Here is a 26,758-nt window from a genome sequence, read left to right on the forward strand (position 1 = left end):
TTTCATTTGTTTCAAGATGTGAAATGACCACAAATAAAGTTCGCTAAATGGCCAAAACAATTTTAAGAAGATTTATACTATGGCTTTTTCTTACTCTCCGGGCCCTGGGCCATGAATCGGAATCTTTAGCTTCATTTCCACCCTCATTCATATGGATTTAGTATTTACAACCCGCATCACGAGAAGTGGCTCTCGACGCCTCGCTAGCAGCCATCCTTCAAGCCGCTTACCGCATTGTTCACGGCATTTTCTCAGCCCAACCATGTATTCCCATGCTGCCGACTGGCCGAAGGGCAGTGCTCGTGGCACATATTATGCTAACCCTCGTCCTCGAGCTAGAACCGACGTCTGGCGGCTAGACGATTGCGTGACGATGAGAATGTGACCATGTCGAAGCGGCCGCAGAGACGAATGAGAGCGAGTCTCACGAAAACTGTGATTTGGGAAACGACCACCAAACTTCTAATGTTTTATGCTGCCAACCGCTGCGATACAAGCATTGCTTATGCTTTAACCGATAAGCGGCACAGCGATCACTGTGTCTAGTTTCCTAATAACTCTTTCAAATGCGTTCTCTGAAGACGCGCAACAACCGGTTCTTTAATTTAGCTCATTTTCCTTCGAGACAACCATACCGTACCATTATTTGAATATTTCGGTTAACCGGTACGAAACGCAGAGCGCAACAGTCGGTTGCGAGAGTGCGTTTATGAGTAAGTTCGGTTCCTACTCGCGCGATTCGTGAGATTCGTTCGGTCGGACTTTAAAAGCTAGTCTCGGTCACTCCCATCCATTCAGTCGACAACGAGCGGTGTAGTAGCAACAGCCCTGCGCTACATGGTTCGGTGACACACACGACGAGTGAAACATAAACCGTACTCGAACCACAACCCTTGGAGTGCCCCTCTTTAAGTGTCCAGTGTTCCACGGTAAGCGGGAAAATCGGAAAGGCGAAAATCAGTGCCCATTCCGCTGCGACCACTTATCACGTTTCGCACGAGTGTGAGGGTGTGTAAGTGGTGTGCCGAGAGACTGTGACTTACTGGCTGTGGTCAGGAGGAAAGGAGTACCACGTTCTGCCATTATCCTTCCATTAGTGAAAGGGGAAAGTGATTTTTGTTCACGCTCGAATAAATCAACATCCATTTCTTGCAGCAGTGTGTCGACTGACCAGTGTGTTGCAGTGTGTCGATTAACCAATTGTTCTATACGAATGTAAGTACCTGTGCAGTGTTTAATGAGCTACTGTAGTGTACAGTGTTTCTTATGGTGACGGATTTAGTGCACAAAGTATCGTCCAGGAATTGAAGGGCACAACTCCAACCTGTAACCAGCTAAGGACAAGGGCAATCAGTTATTCCGCGCTGATCAGAGCATGTCTGACCGAATTCTTTAGCCATACTGATTCTTACCACTTCCGGACGCAGCCTTCAAAACGGCTCAGATCACGACCACGTATACGTTCGCTTTCACGTGCCCGACGTGACCTTAGAACGCGGCCGTTGTGGTTTCTGCTATGAAAGAGATTGGCTTTTTGCCTTGGCCAATCTTGGGAAGCGGACGAATTGCTGGTTGTGATCGTATGTCCTGTCAATTCAACCCGTTGAGGTTCGCGTGCAGATTTCGAGGTCTTGGCGAAGGCCTACGATCGACTTGCTAAGCAGTTGGTTGTTTTCCAATTATGCTCCGATCTGAGATCCGCATTTTAAAACAAGTTTTATGGGTCCGTTTCCTTAAACCAGCATTCTTTCAATGTACTTTCAATTTAACTTTACGTTTATAGCAACAATCTCTCTCGTATCATGTAAGGAAAATGGTGAAAGAGTCAAGTTGTGCACTTTTTTATGCTGACCGCAACGACCGTTGTTGACCACTGCAAAGCTACAGAGCGTTTTGTCGCTAGGCGGTAGATGGAATTGATAACATCTTTGCGCGCTGAACCATTAATAGCTCAGACGATAGCGATACCCCCAATGCAATCTCTTGGATGCTAAAAAACCTGATACAGGAATTCGTTGACTCCATCATTGAGAAGGTTTGATAGCATCGATTTAAGGTGTCTTTCTTCGGTGTGGGCCCGTCTTGCCAACGCCGATAAGGCGCACTGTACGTGCCCGAGGTGAAGTAACTCAATTACTGCGAATTATTGATCGAACATCATCGTTTCGTTTTTGTCGCTTCAAAATATGAAGCATGTCCATCTCTCCTCCGGCAGAGCGGGACCGAAGGAGAAAGGTTAACGCAATTAAAGCCAGGCGAACTCTGGTTATTGTTCGGCCAATTTAGGGTCGTATTTGTTCGATGGCAACACTTTTCTGATTACTTAGGGATGTGCCATCCCGATAGCGCGATGTCCTCAGTATCCCGCCAAGCGAGCGTCAGGAACGTTGTTGTGCGGATCGTTGTTCTATTTTAATTTCGTTTGCATTTTGTTTTAACCAACTTGTTCATAAACTTTACCGTTGTGCAGTGTTTTAAGCGCTATAAGCTTCAAGATGCCTGTTCTAAGCGAAAAAGGAGTAAATATTATACGGCCTTCAGACTAGCAAACTATTTAACCATTTCCTTTCTAACCGATCTAATCCACATGCACCTCTTACTAACAGCACCATGGACACCAAAAAGTTCAATATTCCAAGTGTCGTGAGTATATCAAAACTACTAACATGAACTAACAAACTTTCATAATCTTAAGGGACATCATTAATCATTGATTTGTAAGCGCTTGTGTAACGCATACTTATCTTGTCTTGTTTCGTTAAACAACGTTCTCACAGACCGAGATGCAGGCCCCGGAGTTTAAAGATTTTGCCAAGGAGATGGTTGACTACATTGCCAACTATCTGGAGAACATTCGCGATAGGTAAGTTGAATTTTACGTAAAGCTGTACGGCGTTATAGTTCGTCTTTCTATTCACACGGATCTTCGGGATATAAAAAGTGTAAACGAATGTGAGTTTTTTTCGGTGTACCGAAAGTGTTACAGACACGTTCGAATCGTATTTCTTTGTGTGCGTCATTTGATGTGCCGGCGTGTAAATTACCCCGGGCCATCGTAAAGCCATAAACACAACTGGGAACTACCCGAAGCGAACCGGTCCCGGTGATTCACGGAACTGATATTCCTGACCTAGCGTAAATCTCTTCGTTTATAATCTACCCTGCAGCCCTACGGCGACCACCAAACACTTCCTCGCTTGCCGTACATTTTTGCGGTTGAATGCACTTTATGATGCCTCCCTTCGAGCGATGCGATCAGTTGATCATGTTCAAACGCTAGCGAAAAACGGCACCGAACACACTTTCAATTTGAACCGTGACGTGGTTCAATCGAGAGGGCCCGAGTGTAAATTATTGACAATCACCGTTCAAGGTTACCGAGGCGAGGTTGCTTCGATCGAAATCGAAACCACATGCTGATGGGAAATCCAACTTTAACTCTTTGGCACTTTGTTCATACGTCTGTGACCAACACTAATTTTTATTTGTGAAAACGATGCCGACGAACTTTATACATTGATTTGCTTGTGTGTCACCCAAGATCCTTCTATTGGGATAACTTACTCAGTGGTTGAAATTACAAAAAAATTGTCCATTCCGTCGCGGAACTATTCGATTAGTGAACCATAGGATCTGTCCGTGGGCTTCATTGCATAACATTAAATCACGACGAACACTCAAGGTCAACGGAAACAAACCTGATCGTCTCGATGATCGTCTCGATGATCGTTTCGCGGAGTGAACCAGCGAATAGCCCACCGCGACTTCAACCCGTTCGTCAGAGCCTTATTAGAAACATTGTGGTGAGAATGGCCACCGGAATGTAGCGGAAAACCTGTAGCAATATAAATATCAGATGAATTATTAATCATGAGAGAACGAGTTTGCACTACCAGTCGGAGTTGCCTTCTTTTGACAGTATTGAGGCGCCAGTATTAAGCCATTTTTTGTTCTTATGATTCAATCAACTTGATCATAATTGTTATATGTACTGATCATGTTTCCCATCATACTAGGAAACTACAAGCGTTGCATAATACGTTAATGATCATTAATAATTTTCGTTACAGCTGACGTTTCATGTGCGTCAGCAAGCGGAAATGGCCAACATGAAGGGTCAGTCAATTTTACATCCGGTACTGCCGTCCCAATGCTAGCTTTCAAACTTGCTCTCGGTGCCCAATGTGTAAGCGCCGCGATGAATGTTTAATGCAACAAACTGGATTATCCGTGAAAGCGACCAGCCACTGTGGCAGCAAAGTGAATTCATAACTAACCTCACTTAATGGCCCCCTTTGCAGCCTTCCTCACCCGCCTACGAATTAAGCCCTGTCTGTCACTTTTTTCGGTTATTAATGTCATCGTAACGGATCGGTGGAGCCCCAACGGTCGATTGGCCACCAGAGAACCAAAATCAAAATGAAGGTCGACACGAACCGAGCCAACCGTGTTCAGCCTGCTGCAGGTGCCCCGCTTACCGGCTTGAGTAGACTTGCGCAAAGGCTCTCGGCACTTCGTGGGCAATTAGTGCTGGCCGCGTGCTCTGATCGCTAGCAACCGTGCCATTGCCATCGCCACCACCGCCGTTGCGATTTCGTTTCTTGACAACTGAGTGAAGGTTTCGTTGGGTTGCAAAATAATTCTTCAAACTCCTCCACACCACGGCGGTGGAGGTCTCGGCGAACGATCGACGATCTTAGACTCAGAGCTTCCACGTGTTTGCCTTTGCGCATGACCCGAATCTGACACCTGAGGCAGTTGAGGTTCCCGCGCTTAGTTGCTAACCGACCTTCAACTTGCGTGTCCGCATAGACCCTACACAGTGTATACTAAATGTAGTTACTCTATCTTTCGTTTCTAGACGTGTTCTGCCGACCGTTCAACCGGGATATCTGCGTCCGTTGATTCCCGACGAAGCTCCTCAGCAGCCGGAAAAATGGGAAGATGTTATGGCCGACGTCGAGCGGGTCATAATGCCGGGCGTAACGCACTGGCACAGTCCCAAATTCCACGCTTACTTCCCCACTGCCAACTCGTATCCGGCGATCGTGGCTGATATGTTGAGTGGAGCGATCGCCTGTATCGGCTTCACGTGGGTAAGCGTGCATCAAAGGGGTGTTGAAAAAGTATCCTTTCACGTCATATGCACAACCTACATTTCAGATTGCCAGTCCCGCCTGTACCGAGTTGGAAGTTGTCATGCTCGATTGGTTGGGCAAAATGCTGGACCTGCCGAAAGAGTTCCTAGCGTGCTCGGGTGGCCAAGGCGGGGGCGTTATCCAGGGTACGGCCAGTGAGGCCACACTCGTTGCCCTGCTCGGTGCCAAGGCGAAGACGATGAAGCGCGTTAAGGAGGAGCATCCCGATTGGGACGATCACAAGATCGTGTCGAAGTTGGTTGGATACACCTCCAGTGAGTAACAACGCTAGCTGTGCTGTAGATCATCAGAAGAATAATTGCACCCATATCTCGCTTTCAGTTCAATCCCATTCCTCCGTGGAACGGGCGGGGCTTCTCGGAGGAGTTAAACTGCGCTCTCTACCATCCGATGCCGATCTGAAGCTGCGCGGAGAAACCCTCGAGCGGGCCATCCAGGAGGATCTGGACGCCGGGTTGATCCCATTCTACGCAGTGGCCACCCTCGGCACGACCAACACGTGCGCATTCGATCGACTGGACGAGATCGGTCCGGTCGGTAATCGGTACAACGTTTGGGTGCACGTTGATGCGGCGTACGCCGGCTCGGCTTTCATCTGCCCGGAGTACCGCTATCTGATGAAGGGCGTCGAGACGGCCGACTCCTTCAACTTCAATCCGCACAAGTGGATGCTGGTTAACTTCGATTGTAGCGCCATGTGGCTGAAGGAACCGTTCTGGGTCGTAAACGCGTTCAACGTGGACCCGCTCTACCTGAAGCACGACATGCAGGGATCGGCCCCGGACTACCGCCACTGGCAGATTCCGCTCGGCCGTCGTTTCCGTGCACTGAAGCTGTGGTTTGTGCTTCGCCTGTACGGTGTCGATAACCTGCAGGGCCACATCCGGCGCCACTGTGCGTTCGCCAAGCACTTCGAGGCGCTTTGCCGTGCGGACGAGCGATTCGAGATTTTCGGCGAAGTACAGATGGGCTTGGCGTGCTTCAAGCTGAAGGGGTCGAACGAACTGAACGAGGCGCTGTTGAGGCGCATTAACGGACGCGGCAACATTCACCTGGTACCGTCCAAGGTTAACGACGTGTACTTCCTGCGTATGGCCATTTGCTCGCGCTTCACCGAAACCTCCGATATCGACTACTCGTGGAAGGAAGTGGCAGCCGCGGCCGATGAGTTGATGGCCGAGCAGAAACAGTAAACGGATTCAAGAAGGAATCGTTGATTCTCGGCAACCACCGCTACTCGCATGATCATAGACCGTACATCGTCGCAACCATCGCAGTTCATGTATTTACTGTTTTTTGCCGTTAAGTTTACACTTGTATGAGGTTAATTTATTTATCATCAAACGAATCGGCCGTTCACTGGTTAGTGTTTCGAGACCAACCAACCTACACCGGGACCAGATGAGGCAATCGGCTCTGGACGGAAAATGGATCCTTCCTCCAAACAATGGGCTCAATCGCGTGGCAATACCAAGCAACCAATACAATAAACCGTTTTATCGTCGTAAGCTTATGGATATCGTGCAATCGTGTTGATGTTCGATGTGTAAAAAACAATACTGTGAAAGTGGTGAATAAAATGTTAAACCTAATCATCCACAAAACCTATGACGATGAAAATGTTTGATTCTAGTGATGCCTTCGAACACATCATTTTCTTTTATATTTCTACCCCTTTATGAGTCTAAATTCGCGGTCAATTTCGTTCCAATAATTTTTAATAGAAGCATATCCTTCGACAGCTTTCTAATTACGCCTAAAATATGCAATCGGTTAGACCTTTAGAACTGTTCCGTGTCAATGAGAAATATTTCACAACACACCCAAGAAATATTTCACTTGCCGTGGTGAGTTTTATTCTGTGGTTAATTTTGTTTTAACCACCTTTTTCAATTTAAATGAAGACGTTTAACGGTTAACGGTTAATGAAGGAGTTTAACGGTGCATGCTCGATAAGTTAATAATGTTTTATTCCAATTAATTAATTAATTAAAACGATTTTTCAAGCTCATTATTGTGCACAAGATTTAATCCTTCGTTTTTCGGTTTCCTTTCTACAGTTTCATCGTTGATTCGTGGAGGTATTTCCGAGTCTGACAGGTCGCTTCTCTGTTCGTCTGTACTTGCCATCGCCTTCACTCAGACAAGTCAAAAACTATTAGCATCATCCATCATGCCGCAAAGCACCACATATTTCAATTTGGCACTTCCAAGAATGTCGCTACCGCTCATAATTGATTGTTAAACGTTCCCTAAACGATACTTAATCTTTGATGAGTCCAAATGGCGTGATGGTGTATCAAAATTTTCCTGCTCTTGCTCAAGGTAACAAAAAATAATAATCCACTTCAAACGCATCGTACAAAAAAGAGTCTTCCTAAAGCCCGCAAAGCCAATAAAGAGACGTAAAAAAACATGACTGCACTCCGGTGTTCCCCAAGGAATCGGAAGCGAATTGGCAAATCGACTCGTAGGAAAAATGAAAACCTCGAATGCACTCCCGAAACGATGCACTCCGGGAACGGTGCAGCAGCCTGATGCAATTACATCAACGTGCGCGCCACGTTCGATGCAAACTCCCTACGGGCACTTTCGATCCCCCGAACGCGCTTGTGAGGGCCTGGAGACCGGAAAGCGATTGATTTGTTGTTTTGTTTTTGCATTTTTTTCCTTTTCCGCCATTCGAACCTTCTTTCGACGGCGGCGATGTGGTTGAAAGAAAATTAACGCAAAAAACGACGAACCAATTTTCCGAATTGGACCTCTCGTCAATAATTCAGACGCGAAAAAGTGACCGTTTGACCAATCAACCAACCAACCAAAGTGTTTAATTGCTGGAGCTTTTTTATTTGTCCCGAACGGTAGTTTTTTCATACCGGGATCGATTAATGCACTTTACGATCTCGGCGTGTGCAATGGCTCTTATAAGGGGCCAGTCTTGGGGACGACTTTGATGACTTAATTCGTTCGTTCCCTTTTTTGCCCTTGTTTGAAGATTTTATTTATTTATTTATTTATTTATGGCTCGTGCTGTCGCTTTCCTTTTTATTATGTTTCAGCTTTTTGCTGTCTGCCGTTTTGTTACAGAGGCCGCAAGTCAGTACGGGGCTCGTGGCTTTGATTGTTTATTTTTGTCGCTATGTTGAACAGCATGTTTTGTCGGCACTCAAGCACCAGAGTCTGCCCGTGCAAACTCGGCCTCAAAAACTACCATTTCACTCCGTTAACTGCTTACACCTCCTGGGGGTCGATGCGCGGTCAGTCGTTGAGTAGAATGTGACTCAATTCGTGTTACCGATTGCATCATGGAATCGTCTTCATCCCATCGAACGCTCATGGGATGCCTAATTAAACCATTTTCACCTTTCGCTCTCATGCAACTTCCGCATGGCGCAGCTAGCGACCAGGGCCGAGTGTGCTCGTGTTGTTAGATAAGTTATTCGCTCATCAGTAGGTTACAGAAACATCGCACACACGGCATATCGCGTCTGAAATTACCGTTAAACGATCGAGGGCTTCGGCAGGTTCTCGGACGATCGGCAGAACTATGCCACTGCTTAACACCTTAGGACATAATTTATGCACGACCATGACACAGCAAATTACCGGTGCGACCGTTAAACATCCCTCGGATCCACCGCTGGACTGGCTCACTTGCCAGACTTTCGATTTTATTTTGGGTGTTTTAAGGGTTTTCGGCCTGGCCTCTTCGCTGCCCACTAATTGCCATTGCCTGACGTCGTGATCATCCTGCGCCAACTTTTCTCTCGATCGATCGCTGCACTATGGGCGCGCAGCATTGGTGGCAAAAGGATCAATTAAATAGCAACCGCTTAATAGTTGAATATTGCTTTCTGCTATAGGTTGGCACACTTTGATGTACAGATAGTTTTGAGACTACAATTCGAATTTGAATTTATAGTAACAACAAAGCGGAACCAGCACACAGTTCCCATAACCTACTGTTACGACAACACGACCGTGGGGATCCCATTTTTTGGTGATCGCGTATAATGACGCTGAGGATTTATCAATTAGCATACAAAACTACATAACACGGCGTCGACGGTGTGTCTCTCACGTCCGCTGCCGGGCGGCCGGCCGCAGGTGCCCAGCGTAGAAAGTTTTCCGGTAATTCTCGACTCGCTCTCGACCCTCTCGAGCGAACATTTTAATGAGCGCCGAATTTTAAGGACTTTTTTCTCTCACTCTCTCTCTCTCATCCTTGTGACGTCGTTTCTGTTGATTTATTCAAGCATATTTCATAATCTGTCGAAAATAAAATCATCATCTCCCGCGGGAGGCTGGTGAAGATGACAAGATCGCGGCTCGGGCCTTCGGCCAGGCGTTCGACACGGTGAACCGACCGAAGACAAACTTAATGCCCACTCGAGATGAATGAGGGTCTCTTCAGAATGCAACTGCGAGGCCCCAACTTTCGATGGATATCAAACGAGATAGAGGGAGAGAGCGTGAAAGCGAAAGAGCCAGAGGGGCTCCACTTTCTTGGCAGAGGCACGAAAGCCACGCGGATGCGTCAATGGGGGTCTCTTCCGGTTGTCTGGGGACCGTAAACCGGGCTCCCGGGCAGGTGGCACATGGGTTGTTGATAGTTTCATTATTGTTGTTTGCTGGGGCCGCGAAACGGAGAACCGGGACTTTTGAACAACATTTCTTCTCCCTGGGCCCCGGCGTGGCCCCGGTGGTCCGAGCGTTGTTTGCTGAAGGAAGGGGCTTTGGCATAAATAAAGCTCAGCGCGCCCAGAGGATCCTCAGTCTCCGGCAACGTACGATCCTGTGCAGACTGCTTCCTACGAACTGCTTCGCGAGCTGGTCGTTCGATCTTCGGTGGTTGTGGAAAACAGTGGAACAGTGGAACAAGCAGCCTAGACTAAACAGTGCACAGTCAAGCCATTAGGCTAATGTCCCCAGCGATCAGTGTGTTCAAGTGATACCTTCGTTAAAAGTGCGGTTCTGTTAGAAGTCCGCGTGCATGTCCCATAAGTTCGCCAGTGTTCTGTAGACTGAGTGCATAGAGATCGTTCAGGATGGCAAACATGGACATAAATGAGTTTCGTGAGTTCGGCCGAGCAGCTATTGACTTTGTCGCCGACTACCTCGAGAACATCCGAGACAGGTGCGAGATTTGACTTAGAGTTTGAAACCATGGCCACCGTGGTCAACAATGAAAATTTATCCCAAAACCCGGTGAATGAAAACAGCGATAAGGTACTTAAAACGTATATTATCTGTGCTCTTCGCCCTCTGCAGGGATGTTCTCCCATCGGTTGAACCAGGCTATCTGCACGATCTGCTTCCCGGACGGCTCCAAAACGAACCGGAGGACTGGAAAACCATCATGGAGGACTTCAAGCGGTGCATTCTACCGGGCCTCACGCACTGGCAGTCGCCCCATTTCCATGCGTTTTATCCATCACAAACCTCGTACTCGTCGATCGTTGGCGAAACGTTAGCGGCTGGGCTTGGAGTTGTAGGATTCAGTTGGGTGAGTGTCGTGCCGGGCGTAGACCGTGAGCATTAGCATTCGAGCGTTCTTCATTTCTACAGATTTGTAGCCCCGTCTGTACGGAGCTCGAGGTGATCATGATGAACTGGCTGGGACAGTTGTTGAACCTTCCGAAAACGTTTCTCAACTGCGGCGAAGGAAACGGCGGTGGCATTATTCAAGGATCGGCCAGCGAGTCCATACTCGTGGCAGTGCTGGCCGCCCGAGAGCAGGCGGTTCGGCGACTGAAGGTTGAGCATCCGGAACTTACGGAGGCGGAGATCCGAGGCCGACTGGTGGCGTACACCAGTGACCAGAGCAACAGTGCCGTCGAGAAGTCGGGAATTTTGGGAGCCATCAAAATGCGCTTGTTGCCGGCTGACGACACGGCCATTTTGAGAGGTTCCACCTTCATTCGAGCGGTTGAAGAGGACGTGGCGAACGGATTGTTCCCTGTGGTTTGCGTAGCTACGCTCGGGACGACGGGAACGTGCGCCTATGACAATCTGGCCGAAATTGGACCGTACTGCAACGAGCACAACATCTGGCTACACATTGATGCGGCGTACGCCGGGGCAGCCCTCTGTCTGCCGGAGTACGGCCACATCATGAAGGGGGCCGAGTTGGCCGATTCCCTCAACTTTAACCTGCACAAGTGGATGTTCGTAAATTTCGACTGCTGCGCGATGTGGTTCAAGGATGCCGGATCGGTCACCACATCGTTCAGCGTGGACCGAATCTACCTGCAACACCAGTTCCAGGGTCACAGCAAGGCGCCCGACTATCGCCACTGGCAGATACAGCTCGGCCGCCGGTTCCGCTCGCTCAAGGTGTGGATCACGCTGCGCACGATGGGTGCGGAGAAGATTCGCAACCTGATCCGCTTCCACATCCAGCTTGCCAATCGATTCGAGGACTACGTTCGCACGGATGATCGTTTTGAGGTGCTCTGCTCCACACTGGCCCTCGTCTGCTTCCGGCTCAAAGGGGACGATGCCCTTTCGAAGCAACTGCTGGAAAACATCACCAAACGCAAGAAAGTTTTCATGATCCCGGCCACGTACCAGGGCAAGTTCATCATCCGTTTCATGATCTGCGGTATCGATCCGCAGATGCACGACATCGACTACGCATGGGACGAAGTCCGGTCGCAGACAGACGTTCTGTTCGGGGTCGATCAGAATCGCAACGAGTTGGCCGATAGGAAAGAGCCTATTTTGCAGAGCTTGGAACACGAACCGAAACTGTACGAAAAGAGCACGGAAATTGGCAAAATCACCGAAAGCTTAGCCGGTGTTATCCTGTCGACGGAGAAAGCAAAATAGATTTAAGGGTCACGGGGGTAGATTTATTACACATTAATTATTAACCATACAACGATCATTTACCAACGTGAATAATGAAGCTAGTTGGATCTTCCTTTTCTTTTGACCAGATTAGTTTTTAATATAGTTAGTCGCTTGTTTTGTGAGATGACCATTTGGTGTTTGACTAAAACGGTAAATATTGAGTAAATTTCACATACCCTCAAGAAGCTCTATCACCTCAGATCGATCCGCTTGACAACGTCCATCAAAAGCTGTATCGCAGGAACGTTTCTGACGACGAATAGCAGCTTTTTTGAAGCGTCATTTTTCACGACCGAAAAGGCAAATGATAAATAATAAAACCTTCCACTTTGGTTTTAGAAGTGAAACAAAACTCAGCATACCAGCGGTTAGAGGAATCCAACTTTGCTCCTACTTTTGACGGGGCACCGAAATGTAGCCCACTTTCGTTGCGTTGCCCGGGTAAATGGAATGTCATTTGTTTTAACCCCCCGTCAGTCGACGGAAAACGGTTCCGGTAAGAAAAAGCGAGGAAAATCAAACTTTACACTCCGAAAACTGGCCCGGTAAGATGGCCCGCCGGATGAGACGGCAGTGCTACAATAAACTTGAAAATCACCCGTACATTTATCAAACCCCAGGCACGCCAAGTTGTAACCGGTCGGAGGGCAACAACAAACCGGAAACCCCCTTCCGAGCACAGTCCCTTTTCTCCCGGTTTAAGTTAAATGTTTCGCAAGGCGAAAGGAGAAGCCACGGTTCCATAGGCTGAAGGGCAAAGGCACATAAAAAGGTATCTCCCAGAACATGGACCATAGCGCCCGGACGATAAACCATATGCGGAGGGAAACATGCCACGGAGGCGCGGAATCCCCGTGAAACCTCAGAGCCGCTTCAAGATGTAACCTATCTCGCCCTCCAGTCCTGAGCGCCTCCGATCGGGGGCCTCGATTAAGCAAACGACATGAGTTATGCATCCCCGTTGCGCAAATAGTTATGCCAACAGTAAAAAGAGATGATCCCTGGCCAAAGGTGAGTTCCTCTTTCTGGTTGTTTACTCGACTGCTCGAAATGCTTTCTTTCGCGTTCCGTTTTCCGTGCTCTTGTTGCCAGCTAGGAAGAAAAATGGAATCCCTCCCGGAACCGGAAGCCACCGCCCCGGGGTGGGCGAAAGTAACGTGAACTTTTTCATAAATGTGAAACGCGAACAAACGGAAAACGGTACGCTTTCCGTTCCACCGGAACGGTGTTCTCCGCGACCGTGTTTGACAAACCCCTTGATAACGCCCACTCGGGACCGTCCGCCGCAGTTACCAGAGAAGCACAGGTATGGTAACATGTCAACATGTTTCCATTTCCTGCGCAAATAGTGAATTTCCCCGCAAAAGGAGTTTGCCAGCCCAGCACTGTTCCGACCGGCGAAGGAAATCTGTCCCCTACACTCGGAACAAAAGTCATTACTTTCGTCGGCACCGGCCTGGAACCGACCATTTGGGGATGTTAGTGGAGTTTTATCCGGCACATCTTGGTTGCGCCCGTTTCGAAGCCACATTTCGCTTTCTTCCGGTTGGATTCCCGGGGTGCTTTTTGGGTCGTAGGGCTACGAAGTATGTTCTTCACTTTGTTTAAATGAAGGCATGCAAAAAGATCTTAAAATGCGAAACGAAGAAAAATCGCGCGAATAAAAGATTCTTACCAGTTTTCTTGTCGTCAGCTCAATAATGAAAAAAATCCACTAATGGCAAGTTTATTTTCATGATGAGTATAATAAATTTCATAATCTAACACATTTAAACCGACGCTGTTCTGCATCGAGACGAAGCTTCCGAGTGGGCCAACAATCTACAGTCGCGTCCTAATCATCCTAATTCAAAATAATTCTATCGCACAACCTTCGGACCTTCGGTCTAACACGGATTGCATATCGTCGTGCAGCCAAATCCAAACTGATTGACATTTCCTGTCGCTACTTTCCAAAACAAGCCGCCCGATGCGGCCGACGGTAGCGATTCCGCTCCACACCGCACGCTCCTAACGATGGCCACCGCTTATCAATCAGCATCCGCCCGGTCCGAAATGGGTTCGATAATGCGTTTCATCGGACACTCGCCGCATCGCACGCAAAGTGAATTGCAGTGCCATTTGGGCTGGCCGCCGCCTTCTCTATCATCGATGGGCCCGTGAAATGGACTCGTTGATAGATCCTGAAACTGTTCCTCCCAGAAACACACTCGAACCATCCCGATGTCGGGTACGGGTTCACGGAGCACTCGCTCGGGCTTTAAGCAACGCCAGCGAACCCCAAACTGCCATCGGACTCCTGGCCCCTCCGCTATATGGTGCCGAGTGAGCGGCTATAATGGATGGTTTTAGAAGGTTTAGCGACACTTCCCGACAGACTTGCCTAGTGTCTAATGTGGAGCGAACATCCGTTTCCTCGGCCGCGGATTTGCGTGAACGCATCCGGGAAATTCACGTTGTGCTCGGTTGGAAAAGCGAGTGTCATTAATGCTCCTCACACGTCTTGTGTGTGTTGGTGCGGAACTACGCCTGACGACGCTAATGCGCGTACGTGTGTGTGTGTGTGCGTGTGTGCCATCGCCCCTGGCAACGGCACGGAGGGTGGAGCGAACGTCCTGCTGCGTATCCTGCTGTGTTGGCAGTGCCAGTGTATTGGTGAGTTGTACTAAAAACCCACCGCCTCCTCATCTTCACACATCTTCTTGGAAAACGCCGTGTGGAAAATCATTCTGAAAAACCCCTTTCCAGGTTCCGGGCTTTTCCTACACCACCACCAAATGACGGGTAGAACGATGTCAAGTCGTTTTGTCCCCCACGGAGGGCATCCAAGTCCAAGATGGCTAACGCACACATATTTCAATCGAAACGTGGAATGCGCAGACGTGGGAATGTTCCACTCTCGAAACCCCATATCACCGGCAACCGGATGGACTGCGGGTTGAGGCACATTATCCACACACAAAATGACGGCCAGCAGCAGTTCCGAGCACTTCGCGCTGGGTTACAACGGATAACTGCTGCACCGTCACCGGGACCGCTGGAGTATCGCTGGAGAGAGTCGTCGCTGTCAGTTAGACATGGGCAGATTGACCGGGACAGTGGACCTAGAATAGACAGACAGACACGCTTCGTCCTTGTGTGTACGTCGAGAGGGCTTAGAAGGAAGAGCGCATCGAGCACTCGGGAGGGCAATTAAAAGGAGCACCCCACCCGCCGATTATTGCCGCCATCCGGCCGGTAATGAAAATGTTTTTTAATTGACAAAACTTTTTCGACGGACTCTCGCGGGAACATCCCTCCAGGCCGGGCTGGGGGAGGAGGCCACGATATTTTCACTTTCGTAACCGTCGTTTGTGTGGTATCGTTTGTTTTGTGGTTAGGAAACGGTTCGCCGAGTGCTTAAGTGACCAGATTCAGGCTCCCCCGACGGAAGAAACTCCCGGGGAGAGGAGATTGCCATTGCCGTTTGTGGTCACTAAGAAAATGCTGCCAGAAGTGCTTGAAGCCCAAGAAGTGTAACCATTAGCATACTAATTGCCATCCGGAGGTGCAGGTCGCCGCCGGCAACCCTTTTCGGAGCGGAGCCTCGAGTTCGAGTGTCGAATTTCTCGCTTCTTACAAGGTGCGCCCACTTGTCGGCCGGTTCAGCGCAGCCAGCTACCAGTGAGGCACATAATTAGCCAGAACCCTAGTCAGTGAGTGCTCAAAGGGCGCGTAATAACAATGAGGTCTTGGGGCGCGATTAGATTCGCCGCCGCCGCTGCTGCTGCTGCTACCGAGCGCCGCGCCACACGCTAGAAAAAAAAACTCAAATTAGAACAACATCACCAAGGGGCAACACTTCTAAACGCGGGGCTTCGATCGGGGCTGACAGCGGACAGGGCAGCAGCGCCGGTGGGTTAGGCGGTTGGCACTCCGACAGTGATAAGCCACCGCCGCCGCCGCCGCCGCCGTGCGCTTCTTCAGTGTGCAGTGGAGAGTTCGGTGGCACTTCGTTGACAGCAGCAAATCGGCACAGTGTCTGCTGCTGCAGAGGCCTCAGGTTGTGAACCGGGTTTCGGGTCCGGGAATAGTGCCACGCCACAGCACGGCGATAAATCGGTCTTCTACCGATACACTTCTGCCGGGGTATGCTCCGGCCGAGCAAAGTAGGCACGCTGATTACGTAGAGCGGATTGTGTGGTGGTGCTGCGTGTCACTTGGCCACTAGAGTGTCCAGCCTCGGGGCCAGTGTGTAAGCAACGCGGCGAAGGTGCGCTCGGGCGAATTAGTTGCCAAAGGTTGCCGGTTCGATACAGAACTTTGGGCGCGAGTGTGTGTGTTTTAAAAAGTGTGAGTCAAAGTGGAACTCGGACCTGTCAAAAGTGGTGGCCGGTCGTTGGAGATAGGTTTTCGGATTCCGAAAAAGAGGCCAAACAAAGGGCAAATGTCTGTGTGTGTTTCGAGTGCCGGTGTTACCCTCGGTGTGGACGCGATGTCCCTGTCCCAGATGACACTGCCGTCCGCAATGATGCTTCCCCTGGCACACTCTACACTGGGCGGCGGCACCCACACGCTGCTGGGTCAACCGATGGCGAACGGGATCGGAATCGGGATCCCGGGAGGTTCGACTGTGGCGGCCATACTCGATGGCAGCAGTCCATCGCTGGGATCATCGAACGGAATGCATAACAACAGCAGCGCCAGCAACGGACACGGCTCTAGCAACAGTCTCACGGCTCACGGCGCGTCAGGACGCCCAGGTGTGGCCGGGGCCGGGGAGCTCGGGGATCATCATCCAAATCCCGAAATGCTATTGGCACTGATAGCACGTAACAAGGCCCTCGAAGGTGAGTCTCTAGCGTCGGGCTTGGCGCGCGCGATAGCCACCCATAAACAACCGGAGCGGGGCCAATATAACGAAGCCTCCGCTAAGCGCTGCCATAAAAATCAAATCCCGCCCGATGGGGCTTCTTCAAATCACGGTCAAATCGGCCGTGACGGCTACTACCGAAGGGGGGCATACGCTCGCGCACCTCACAATTTTGGGGCCAGCTCGCAAGTTCTCGATTAGGTTGCATCGCCACGGCGCTTGATATCGCACTTTGGGCCGGCACCTGCGGCCAGCGGGCCGGCTTATCTTGCCCACGGTATCGACGGACCGTGAGTAAGCGACAACGAACAGGACAGGTTCACTTGTCCGAACTCAGGCCCTCAGATCTGGCGCGGGCATTTGCCGCTAGTTGCCGCTACTTTTGGCCAACGGTTTGACAGCCGCTAATGACCGATAAGTTCGCCGCCGGACCGGTGTTGCCCGTCAGGTTCGACACGCTTCATGCCAATGGTCCGGCGGCGGCAATTTCGGTTGTTAACGCGTATTTTTGTCAGTTAACAAGCCGTTCATTTGAACCCATCCTTTGAACCTTCGCCCGAGTTTCGAAACTTTGAGTATCCCTCTACTTATATTAAAATTTATTTTTAGTGTCCAAACAGGGATGTATGGTTTATTCAATCCAAGATTTACAAAACTGGCCGTCATCGCAGCCGTAAAGAATGGACGCCCAAATGTGCACCCCGATGTACCGATAATCGACCGGCACTGAACCGACAACACTTTTGTTTGCTCGAGATAATGCCGCCCCGCAAGAAGCCGCGAGGTGCGCAATAAGATTATGGCACATGCGCCTCGATAGGCCTGGCCAACACGAGAGTTGCCCGAACCGTTTGCCTACCGGATTACCCGGATCGCGCAGGGGCAAACACTTCACAGCCGCAGCGTGTTGCGTGGAGATTCGCATCGAGAGCTGTGCAAACAGCCGCCACGGCCCAGTGACTCCCGTGTGGCGGCGAATGTGGTTTAAGAAATCGCCAAACGGGTGGTCTGGTGGCCGCGATCGCGCAGGCCAGGGATGACGACAAACACCCGGAGGCCACCGGGTGCGTACCCTATCGTCCCCGATCGTACCGGTTGCTGATAGTAGCTTACACGCCCACCACGCATCGGGTAAGATAAGTACAAAGTTACGTTCGAACAGAGCTGGTATCTGATCGTGTGTTCCCTCCCGTGTGTCGTAACGATATCGATCACCTCACCACTCGATCTGGACACCGACAGAGGTGGCCACTTTTTGTGAGGCGCGCCCTCAATCTCCGGTGGATCTCCGGTGGTGGCTCCGTTGCGGTTATCGGCCATCGCCAGGACACGGTGGGCTTTGTACGATGATGTTGTTACAGTTTTTGCTCCAGCGACCGCCAGAAGAGCCACCCAACAGGGCCACCGAAGGGGAAGCCTCTATCAAACGATCTTGTCAGCAGCAGGCCCGCCAATTGAACAACACGTCTATCTTCACTTTGGTAACCGGTCGAATGGGGAACTGAGTTCTCGGTAGAGCGTCTCGGGATTGCTCCAAAAAAATGCCGTCCTTGGTCCTCGGCGAATTTGAAGCGCTCCAGTCAAATCGGATGCAATAAATTCTCGAGTTATGGGTGAACGGTGGCCAGCACAAACGCACACAGGGTTATCACTACGCGCGTGCCATCAAAGGCCCGGTCCCGGTCCGATCCCTTCCATCCGGGTTATCTCCGGAAGTGTCCTGGGGAGCTAATCTTCATGAAAGTTCAACAAATTGCTACTGGAACCATCGGTGGAACCCATTCGGACCCAGACGAGTGTTGCAAAACGTTCAGAGGAAACTATTTGTCGAGCCACAGCCGTGTGGCACCTGTGGCGGCGGCACCTGAATTTGCTCGCGGCGCGGCATATATTGGTCGAAGGACAGATTGATTTCCGGGAACGTGCCCAACGTTCCGCCCGGCGGTCGGTCAGCGGTGTCTATCAGATAGCGTCGCCCTGCCGTGATCGATGAGATATAACCTCACTAATTGATGTCTCTGCGGGGAGAGTGGATACGTCCACGGATGTTCAGGCTAATGTGTGGCACAATTCGCGCCACCCGATAAGCACACGCCCGATGGGGATGGGTTGTCAAAACTCGGTCCATGGTGGATTTGTTTGATCATCGTCCCGTGCGGATTGTCCGAGTGCGCCTCGTGGCGCCTTGGCTGTCGCCCCAACCCCGGACCAATATTGGAAAGCGCGGATCGTCAACCAATCAGTTTGATTGATGGCCAGATTGCAGGCATCGGAGCGCCATCTTACGGAGCGGCGGGCCAAACTCCTCTCTGAGGCGCGGAGGGTCCCTGCAATGCAATATTTGCATTCCACGGGTTGTCCCCAGGTTGACAATGCACTTGCTGTCCCCGTGTCATTCGAAACTGATGGATTTTAAAGCCTACCCCTCCCCCTCACCGGAACCTATTGAGAGAGTGTTGTTTAATCTCGATAATTTGCTGAAACGTGCAGCTCAGCCACACGCTGACCGAAAGGTATCGAAATATCGATCGGAACAAAAACCCCTTGTTGGGGGGTAGGGCAATTCGGGTTCTGATTGCCTCCAGTCCAGTGCGGGGGGTGCGATTTGTCACAATTGTCACGAATATTGTTTGCCCATCAATCGCTATTGGCCGATCGAGGCGGAAGCAGGTTATCCTCACATGTGTTTCGGTTCGTCATCGTTTGTCACCCGGGCGCTAGGGCGGTAGACAGCTTGGTACCAGAAAACCAATTGGCACCTAAAGTTGACCAGCGGTAAAAAAAAAAACATTGAAATTAGGACGATAGGCTTATCGAAAAGTCACAGTTATTCACGTGCCACGAACCATTTTAATTATGTGGCTGATTTATTGGTCAATTGGCGGCCTCCGGTAGCTCAATCTCTGTCCCTCTGTCACCCTTATCGTGCGCCAGAAGATGAATTGCCGAAGGAGGAAAATTAAAAGTCGGGCTCCTATCAACGGGTCGGGCCAGCGAACTGATTGGCAGTATGTTAATTAAAGTGACGCCTCGTCAATTGACGCAGTAGACATGGAATTAGAAAATCTAATAAAAGCTCCCAATCGTCTGCGGCCACTTATGGGGCCCGATAGTTCCGATACAACGGAAGTCCAGCAATGGCCATTGCACAATTAAGGATAAGAAACTAGTGCTTCACTACCGAAACTCTTATCCACCGTTAAAGCCTTCGGCCCCAGCTTATCAGCCCAACGTAATCCGGGTGGTACCTTCCAAAGTCTCCAACGGTGGTGATCTAATCGATTCGCAATCCAAACGTCTTCCGTGGCGTGGCAGCTAAATCCAGTCACTAAACCTGCGCCGATAATCACGCCGTAATCCACCTGATCCGCAACGGTCTAGCTTAAAACGGGGCTAAAGGGTGGTGTGTATGTGTCGCTCGCGGAACGGAACCACATTTTTGCGTACCCCGTCAGCCTGGCTTTCTCCCTGGGGACTCACCCTTGAAACACACTCGCGGCATTCACTCAGAAGACGCACGGCTCCGCGAAGTGTTTGGAACATTTATTTTTCATTTACCCAACCAACGCCACCTTGGCCGGTCGGCCACGTGGCCGACTGCATTCATTAGCTTCCGGTTTCGGTCCTCCCCAACAATTGATCGTGCGCGTGCGGGTGCGGGTGCGGGTGTGTGCGTTAACCACGGACCTAGACCGAGACGGCCGCCTTTTTCCGCCCGGCAATCAACAAACACGCCGAGAGAATTAACGCACTCGAGTGCACTCGGAAGTTGTTTCAAATTGCCCAGCCTGTTCGTCCTTCGCGCGCAAACGGGGAAAAAATCGTTCGCACGTGGCACACCGGTCGCATTTCGCCCGCCCGCGGGCGTTTACGGGGCCCTACGCCCACTTCCCTCGGTAATTGAATGTGTGAAAATGCCCCTTGACGGATGTGTGGCCGATAGTTTTCCTACGGTTTGCGGTTGTGACGATTTCGGGGGCTATCGATACGCAGCTTTCCGTTAATCCTTTCAACTTTACATCGTCAACGGCCGGACCGGGAGCAAAGAAAAACTTTCCCTTGGCGCTTGGCCCTTTTTTCTCCCAAGGCTCTGGTTGTGGTGGCCCTGTGGCCGCTTCCGAACATGATTTGGCGTGTTTTTCTTGCCCTTTGTGCCACATGTCGTGTGTGAATGGGCTAGTCGCCCCGAGAGAAGCCTGGAACCGTGTGACCTGCCAAAGCGAGGAAACTCCAAACGAACAGAAACGGATACAACAACCGTACGCCCAAGAAGTGTGCCGGAGGACCCGGTAACAGGACACGGGAACGGGGCACGCGCAAATGATGTTTTGAAACATAATATTTATCGACTCTCGAGGGCACCCATTGTGCCGTGCCGATGAGGCTTTTTCCGCCAGCACGTGCCCTCGGGCACTTTTTCAGGTCCGCCCTGTGCCTGGCTAAGCTTGGCTAAAAAGACAAACCGACACAGTTTTCACATGATACACTCCCCGTGTTGCGGTTGGGCTGTGGGACGAAAACGGCCACTGGTGCCAGAGAGCGTGCCGGAGATGACGGTAAAAGTTTCTAATCGATTTTTGATAGGCCATAGGTTGGTGAAAAATGTAGATGAGGGGTGCGATTTACTTCTTTCTGATTCGAATGCGTAAGAAAATAAATATTGTTATTGAAATCTTCGAAACACTGTTTAAAAGAGGTTGCCGCGACTACATCTTCATCTTGTTTTCCGTCTAGTGTTCCCTTGAAGCCTGTCAATAACTCAAAGCCTGCCTCAACTGACAATGAATCGTTTCACATGTTACTGTTTTCCTAAAGCTACACCCAATTTTTGTATGCCAAGACCTTCTTTGTTGTCTTTTAACTTGATGAGGTTCTTTTTTGAAACGATAGATACAAGCCATAAAGACCTTGGACGTGGCCATTAAGTACAAGCTTCGAAGTGCAACCGATATCCGCCAAGTTTCCTCTGAAGAAAGGCTCCAGCCAAATTCAAGGCCTACTTAACGGTCCCTACGATTGCCTGTAACAAAACACGGCGCACGACAGTCTGTTGCATTTTTTGTTTCTTCGTACGTCATCTGAGATGCTCGAGATTAGCGCTTGTTACCACTATCGACACGGTTTGGCCCTCCTACCAGCCACAGGACCTGTGACTTATGCGCTTGGGGGAGGAAGGACCCACGTAAAAAACCGCTTCACAAAGTGCAGGACATTCAGTGCACCGCACGCGATCACATTACGTGCGATCCCCTTTCGAAGCTAAACGGTGCCGTGTGCCATATGGTTACGGCCGTCCATTGACTTCTTCAAATTCCTTGCGTGGGTCGAAGTCAGACGCGCACTAAACTCTGATGGTCTCCCCCCCATTTGACGGACGTCCTTTTTTGCTGGGCTTCTCCGTTGGTCTTCTGCCGGACACCGCCCGCGTCCGGTGGAGGTCATTAATTGTCGCTGTGCACTTCCAAAAAAAAAACAGATACCGTACCGCACGCCATAAGGTGCCGCCACCGGAAGACGCATCGTCCTGCGCTGGTGGGGTAATGATTATAAATCGAACCCCTGCGTCGTACAGTGTGGTGCACGAGGAATGGGCGAGCAGCGCATTTCAGGAAACACGCCAAAGATTAATGGCACGTGTGCAGCACATTACGGCACGCACTGTAGCATCGCGAGGCACCGAGAGCCTACCTTTCCGAGGGCACCACTGCTGCCGGTGTTAATGAGGCCGGTCGAGGATTCGCCTCGAGAGAGACACGCGGGGAGGGTCGAGTGTCGAAAAATGGGCCATTTTCACGGAAGGGGAGTGCTGCCACTTAACTAGGGTGTGTACCGTGCATAAGCATATATTTGTCGTGTGCGCGGTGCTTCTGCTTTTTGCATCGCTTTTTTCAGCTCACTTTTCGGTGGGGAGTGCAGATCGCGTGTCTGGCTATGATGGTCTGGATTTTCGGAAGGATTCTCCGGTCGCGCTCATCCATGGATGCCATCAAACCCCGTAATGGGACGCATAAATCACAAAGGATGGTTGAAGATATCGACCATATGGCTGGATGGACTCGACCGGCGGACGGGTACAAGCGAATGAAAATTTTCCTCAACCGGTTCCAGCGCTGTTTCGTTGCGAATATGATTCTATTCGATGCGTCACGGTGCCTTCCGGTGTAAACTATTGCCTAGTGCTTAGAGAACTGTGTGGCCGCCACAGACTCGCCAATCAACGAGCAGACGCGCCTTTCCCGAGGGGAGTTGTCAACGCCATGTTGAATTTTCCAAGCACTCTCGACACAGCCGCGGGGATTCCCGGCGCTCGACCCGGCGTGCGGCTCTCCCCCTTTGCCACTGTTGTGCAAACTGTGTATGTTCGCATGCGCAGCTATTTGTCTGTGGATGTGGATACCGTTCTACCGTGCCATCGCATGTAACGCTGACGGAGAGGGGAATCCTGGGGCATCCTGGCACACTAGTCTGCCGAGCGCATTGTGTGCCCACATCCTTCCAGGCATTTCATCCCGGACCGGAAAGTAACTGAACCCGTCAGGTTTTGTTAAACCCGCCAGACGCCAGAGTAACGTGCGCTAGGATGGGCTATGTTCACCAACACTGTGACGGGTTTCGCTAAATGAACGGAATGTATTATTAAAACTAAGCCACCGGTGTCACCGGACCGGCTGACAGTTATTGGAAAACGTCAGCCGCTCCCGATGAGCCCGATCCCGTGGAAAACCAAATCCTACACCATCCTCATCACCTCCTTACCTGGTACGTGTGGTATTACTCAATGGTGGCCCATACCTAACCATATCAGGCTTTGGTAGTCGGAAAATGGATCAACTCCATGGTTACGATCAGAGCGGCAATGAATGCGCTGTCTCTCTCTCTTGGTCTGCCCGCCCGTTTGATGATACTCGCAGCAACCACAGAAACTCGGTGGTTCAAGCACTTGGCCAAACATTTGGATACTGCTTGCTTTGATGTTAGACAGGGGGGTTTGTGTGTGTATAGCACGAGTGCTGAAAACCCAACCCCGAACCCAAAACTGCATTTTCTTCTTCGCAAGGTGAGCTTCCCGTGCGCGCGTGTGTGTGCTGTTTGCTGTTGCTTCGTTAACTCAGAGAGCCAGAGACAAGAGGGTAAATATTTACCCAATTCATAAATCTTATTTGCATTTAATTTTTTATATGAACCAGCGTAACGAGGGAAACCCTACCCGGCGACTACTTGGACGATATCAAACCGTGGACCGTGGACCCTTAATTTGCTGATGTTTGAATCCGGAGTAGAGGAGATCCCTCGACTAAGAATTGCTAGAAACACGTGAAAACCTTGATCCACATTTTCAGCACCCGAATCATGGCGATAATTTTATTTCAGATAACGATTGAGGCTGGCTGAGAAACGCTTCGTTCACGTCCTGTCGTTCCCACTCAATAGGGCATAGGGATGACAGAAATAGAATATTTCCATTCAAAAAGAGTCCAAAACACGACCCACAGAGTTAGAGGCGTTAGCCAACAATGATAAGGCTCGCCGGATTAAGGTACTCGTTTTATCGGGTGCCATTGCCCATTCGCTGGAAACGAAAGTCCATCCTTAATGCTGGTCTATCGCTTCGGTGTTATCTATCGGCGCGACATTGGGCTGCGTGCTTCCCCAGACACGGTCGTGACACTGGACTGGACCGAATTTGGCATCGATTTTTGTGATTCTTCTTCTTTTGTTCATCGCTTTCTGGTCGACCGGAGGCTTGGCCATCCTGGCGCGTAGTAGATGACGAAGCAAATCGCTCTTGGGAGGTGCGATGGAAACAATGAATGATGGACATGTTTGTTACCGAGTGAACGTATGCTCTAGATTGCACAGGTGCACACAGTATTTTATTCTCGATACTGCACTCCTAAGGGAAATCGGTTGTGTAATGTTTCACAACTATCTGTTGTTCCAAATGGTACCCAAAACGCACCCAAAGACCCGGCTAGCGATGGGGCAACTATATAAGATCTCGGAGCCAACCGCGTGCAGTTTGCCGACGTTGGGCACGAGAGAAAGAAAAAGACGCTGCGATCCGACGCAACCGACGATGAAGCTGCTGCTGCTGCTGGTCTCTACTCTGTTGGTGTACTCACTAGTGGGTTGGTCGTTACTTTCTGGGTGATATGGAATCATTTTCAAAATTACTGGTCTGTTCGTTTCCAGTGCACTCGTGAGTGTGGTGCCGTACCGCTCGAACCGCTGGATTATCTGCCGGCTCTGGATTACGTTAAAGATGTGCTTCGGGTCAGTAAGGAGGCGATCGAGGCGGTCGTTTTCGACCCAAACGTGCTGTACGATGTGCGTGGAACGTTAGCCACTTTCGGTGCCTCTTTGGGCCATGTGACGTTGGCCGTTTACGATATCACCGATGCGTTGGGCAAGCGAGGTGCATTCGAAGAGCAACCGCTCGTGGACGCCCTTCATGTGATCAATCGTTGTCTGACCGAGACGGACTCCTCTCCTCTGCCCGAGTACTATCGTAACCAGACGTTGAGCCAAGAGCTTGAACAACTGACGGCGATGGCACGGGAACAGTTGGACAGTCTACTGTTCGACCCTTCGCAATGGGACCGCTACGATCTTCAGCTACTCAACAGCTTCCTCACGGTGGTCGCCGTTCAGATGGCGGCCAAAACCATGGTTATTCAACAGGTTGCCGATATTGAAACGGTGAAAGTGTATCTGAAAATGTCCAAAATACCGAACCACTTGGAGCCCACGGTGCTGCGCGACCTGCTCTCGGTCGGTTCGCGCATCAACAAGTACGATCAGCTCTACAACGAAGCGCTGCACACTGGGTGGGAGCTCTTCCTTCGAGTCGTCACCGAGGGCAGCGAGCGGCTCCAAACGGCGCTGGATGAATCTCCACATCTTCCCAGTGCGTTCCAACAAACCGTAGAAGAGTTCACCGTGCAGGTTGCCAACTTTGCGCAGCTCGCCGTGAGTGATCTGCAGTCGGTGAAGCACGCACTTCACCAACGGTACGATGCAATCTTCCAAAAGGTTGTCTTCACCGCCTACGGGCTGGAATCTTCCGGCATGGCCATGTTGCGACCGAGCCCCAGGAATGTGGCGTGCGTACGGAACATGATCCCGCAAGTGCAAGCCATCGTCGGGTCGGGGCTGATCTCGGATTCGCTCTGTTTCACCGAGACGAACGATTTCGTTTACGAGCAGGCCATAGAATTTCGTGAAGCCATCCGCCAGCAACAACTACAGGCTTATGCATTGCTACAGCTAGCCGCTGCATGCCGCGATGGAGTTGAGTCCTGCACCGTGGTAAAGATCGGCTTCATCTGACGGGCAGCCTACTTTGATGCATAGGGAATTGTACTTAATTCGATATCCTCTCAAACAGGTTTACGACGACGCTCTCGAGTTCTTGCGCACCGGTACAGAAATGGTGAAAGGATTCGCGCCAAACTTTACCACCTACGAAGGCCTGGTGCTCGAGTGCGTCAACGCCAGGGGCAACGCTGCGTTGGGGCAAGTTTTCGAATCGATCGATATCTTCAACAAGTGTGTTAAGGGACGATCGTACGCCATTAAACAGGCCCACCCAACGTCGGGACGCAGTTTATCGGCAAAGTTATGGCAGAAAAATAAATGAACCACTGATTGTTAATTATTAGCAACCCATCATTCAAGGTCCCAAGAGAACTTCGATCTAAACATTTTGCAACAATAAAAAAAAACGCAAAACAATGCGTGCCGCTTATGGCTCAGCTTGGGATTGATTTTAATTTACGCGAACAAATTGCTCAGACCACACGTCGACCACTCCCCCACGGGCTAGATGAGTGTAAATCAGGGGACATTAATATTTTACCTTGCGTTAGAAGGGTAAACCCATAAAAAGGAC

General features: G+C 50.4%; 3 protein-coding genes across 5 annotated transcripts in view; all 3 read left to right on the top strand.

Moving 5' to 3' along the window:
• Positions 1–802: 802 nt before the first annotated feature.
• LOC128275259 (aromatic-L-amino-acid decarboxylase-like) lies at positions 803–6,741 on the top strand. Of its 3 annotated transcripts, none has more exons than XM_053013699.1 (6): positions 803–929; positions 1,156–1,215; positions 2,778–2,863; positions 4,862–5,096; positions 5,164–5,413; positions 5,481–6,741. In XM_053013699.1, exons 3-6 carry the CDS (start codon positions 2,784–2,786, stop codon positions 6,350–6,352), a joined length of 1,437 nt encoding a protein of 478 aa, XP_052869659.1. In that variant the 5' UTR covers positions 803–929; positions 1,156–1,215; positions 2,778–2,783; the 3' UTR covers positions 6,353–6,741. The 3 variants fall into 3 exon arrangements, with proteins under 3 accessions (XP_052869659.1, XP_052869660.1, XP_052869661.1); XM_053013700.1 differs by having other exon boundaries at positions 806–929; positions 1,159–1,215; XM_053013701.1 differs by lacking the exons at positions 803–929; positions 1,156–1,215 and adding an exon at positions 2,635–2,643.
• A 3,466-nt stretch (positions 6,742–10,207) lies between these two features.
• Positions 10,208–11,990, top strand: LOC128273186 (3,4-dihydroxyphenylacetaldehyde synthase-like). Its single transcript, XM_053011112.1, has 3 exons — positions 10,208–10,296; positions 10,431–10,665; positions 10,728–11,990. Exons 1-3 carry the CDS (start codon positions 10,208–10,210, stop codon positions 11,988–11,990), a joined length of 1,587 nt encoding a protein of 528 aa, XP_052867072.1.
• A 4,450-nt stretch (positions 11,991–16,440) lies between these two features.
• The window catches only part of LOC128271091 (LIM/homeobox protein Lhx3), a 31,781-nt gene continuing 21,463 nt past the window's right edge, over positions 16,441–26,758 (top strand). The window contains exon 1 of the mRNA XM_053008528.1: positions 16,441–16,843. Within this exon, the coding sequence (XP_052864488.1) occupies positions 16,441–16,843 (403 nt within the window). The remainder of the gene's footprint in view (positions 16,844–26,758) is intronic.

Source organism: Anopheles cruzii, chromosome 3 (assembly GCF_943734635.1).
Source record: "Anopheles cruzii chromosome 3, idAnoCruzAS_RS32_06, whole genome shotgun sequence".
Classification (NCBI taxonomy): domain Eukaryota; kingdom Metazoa; phylum Arthropoda; class Insecta; order Diptera; family Culicidae; genus Anopheles; species Anopheles cruzii.

Coding starts and splice junctions, on each gene's coding strand:
- LOC128275259 (XM_053013699.1), top strand. CDS start 2,784: ATGCAGGCCCCGGAGTTTAAAGATTTTGCCAAGGAGATGGTTGACTAC. Junction 2,864..4,861: donor CTGGAGAACATTCGCGATAG/GTAAGTTGAATT, acceptor TTTCGTTTCTAG/ACGTGTTCTGCCGACCGTTC. Junction 5,097..5,163: donor CCTGTATCGGCTTCACGTGG/GTAAGCGTGCAT, acceptor CCTACATTTCAG/ATTGCCAGTCCCGCCTGTAC.
- LOC128273186 (XM_053011112.1), top strand. CDS start 10,208: ATGGCAAACATGGACATAAATGAGTTTCGTGAGTTCGGCCGAGCAGCT. Junction 10,297..10,430: donor CTCGAGAACATCCGAGACAG/GTGCGAGATTTG, acceptor CGCCCTCTGCAG/GGATGTTCTCCCATCGGTTG. Junction 10,666..10,727: donor GAGTTGTAGGATTCAGTTGG/GTGAGTGTCGTG, acceptor TCATTTCTACAG/ATTTGTAGCCCCGTCTGTAC.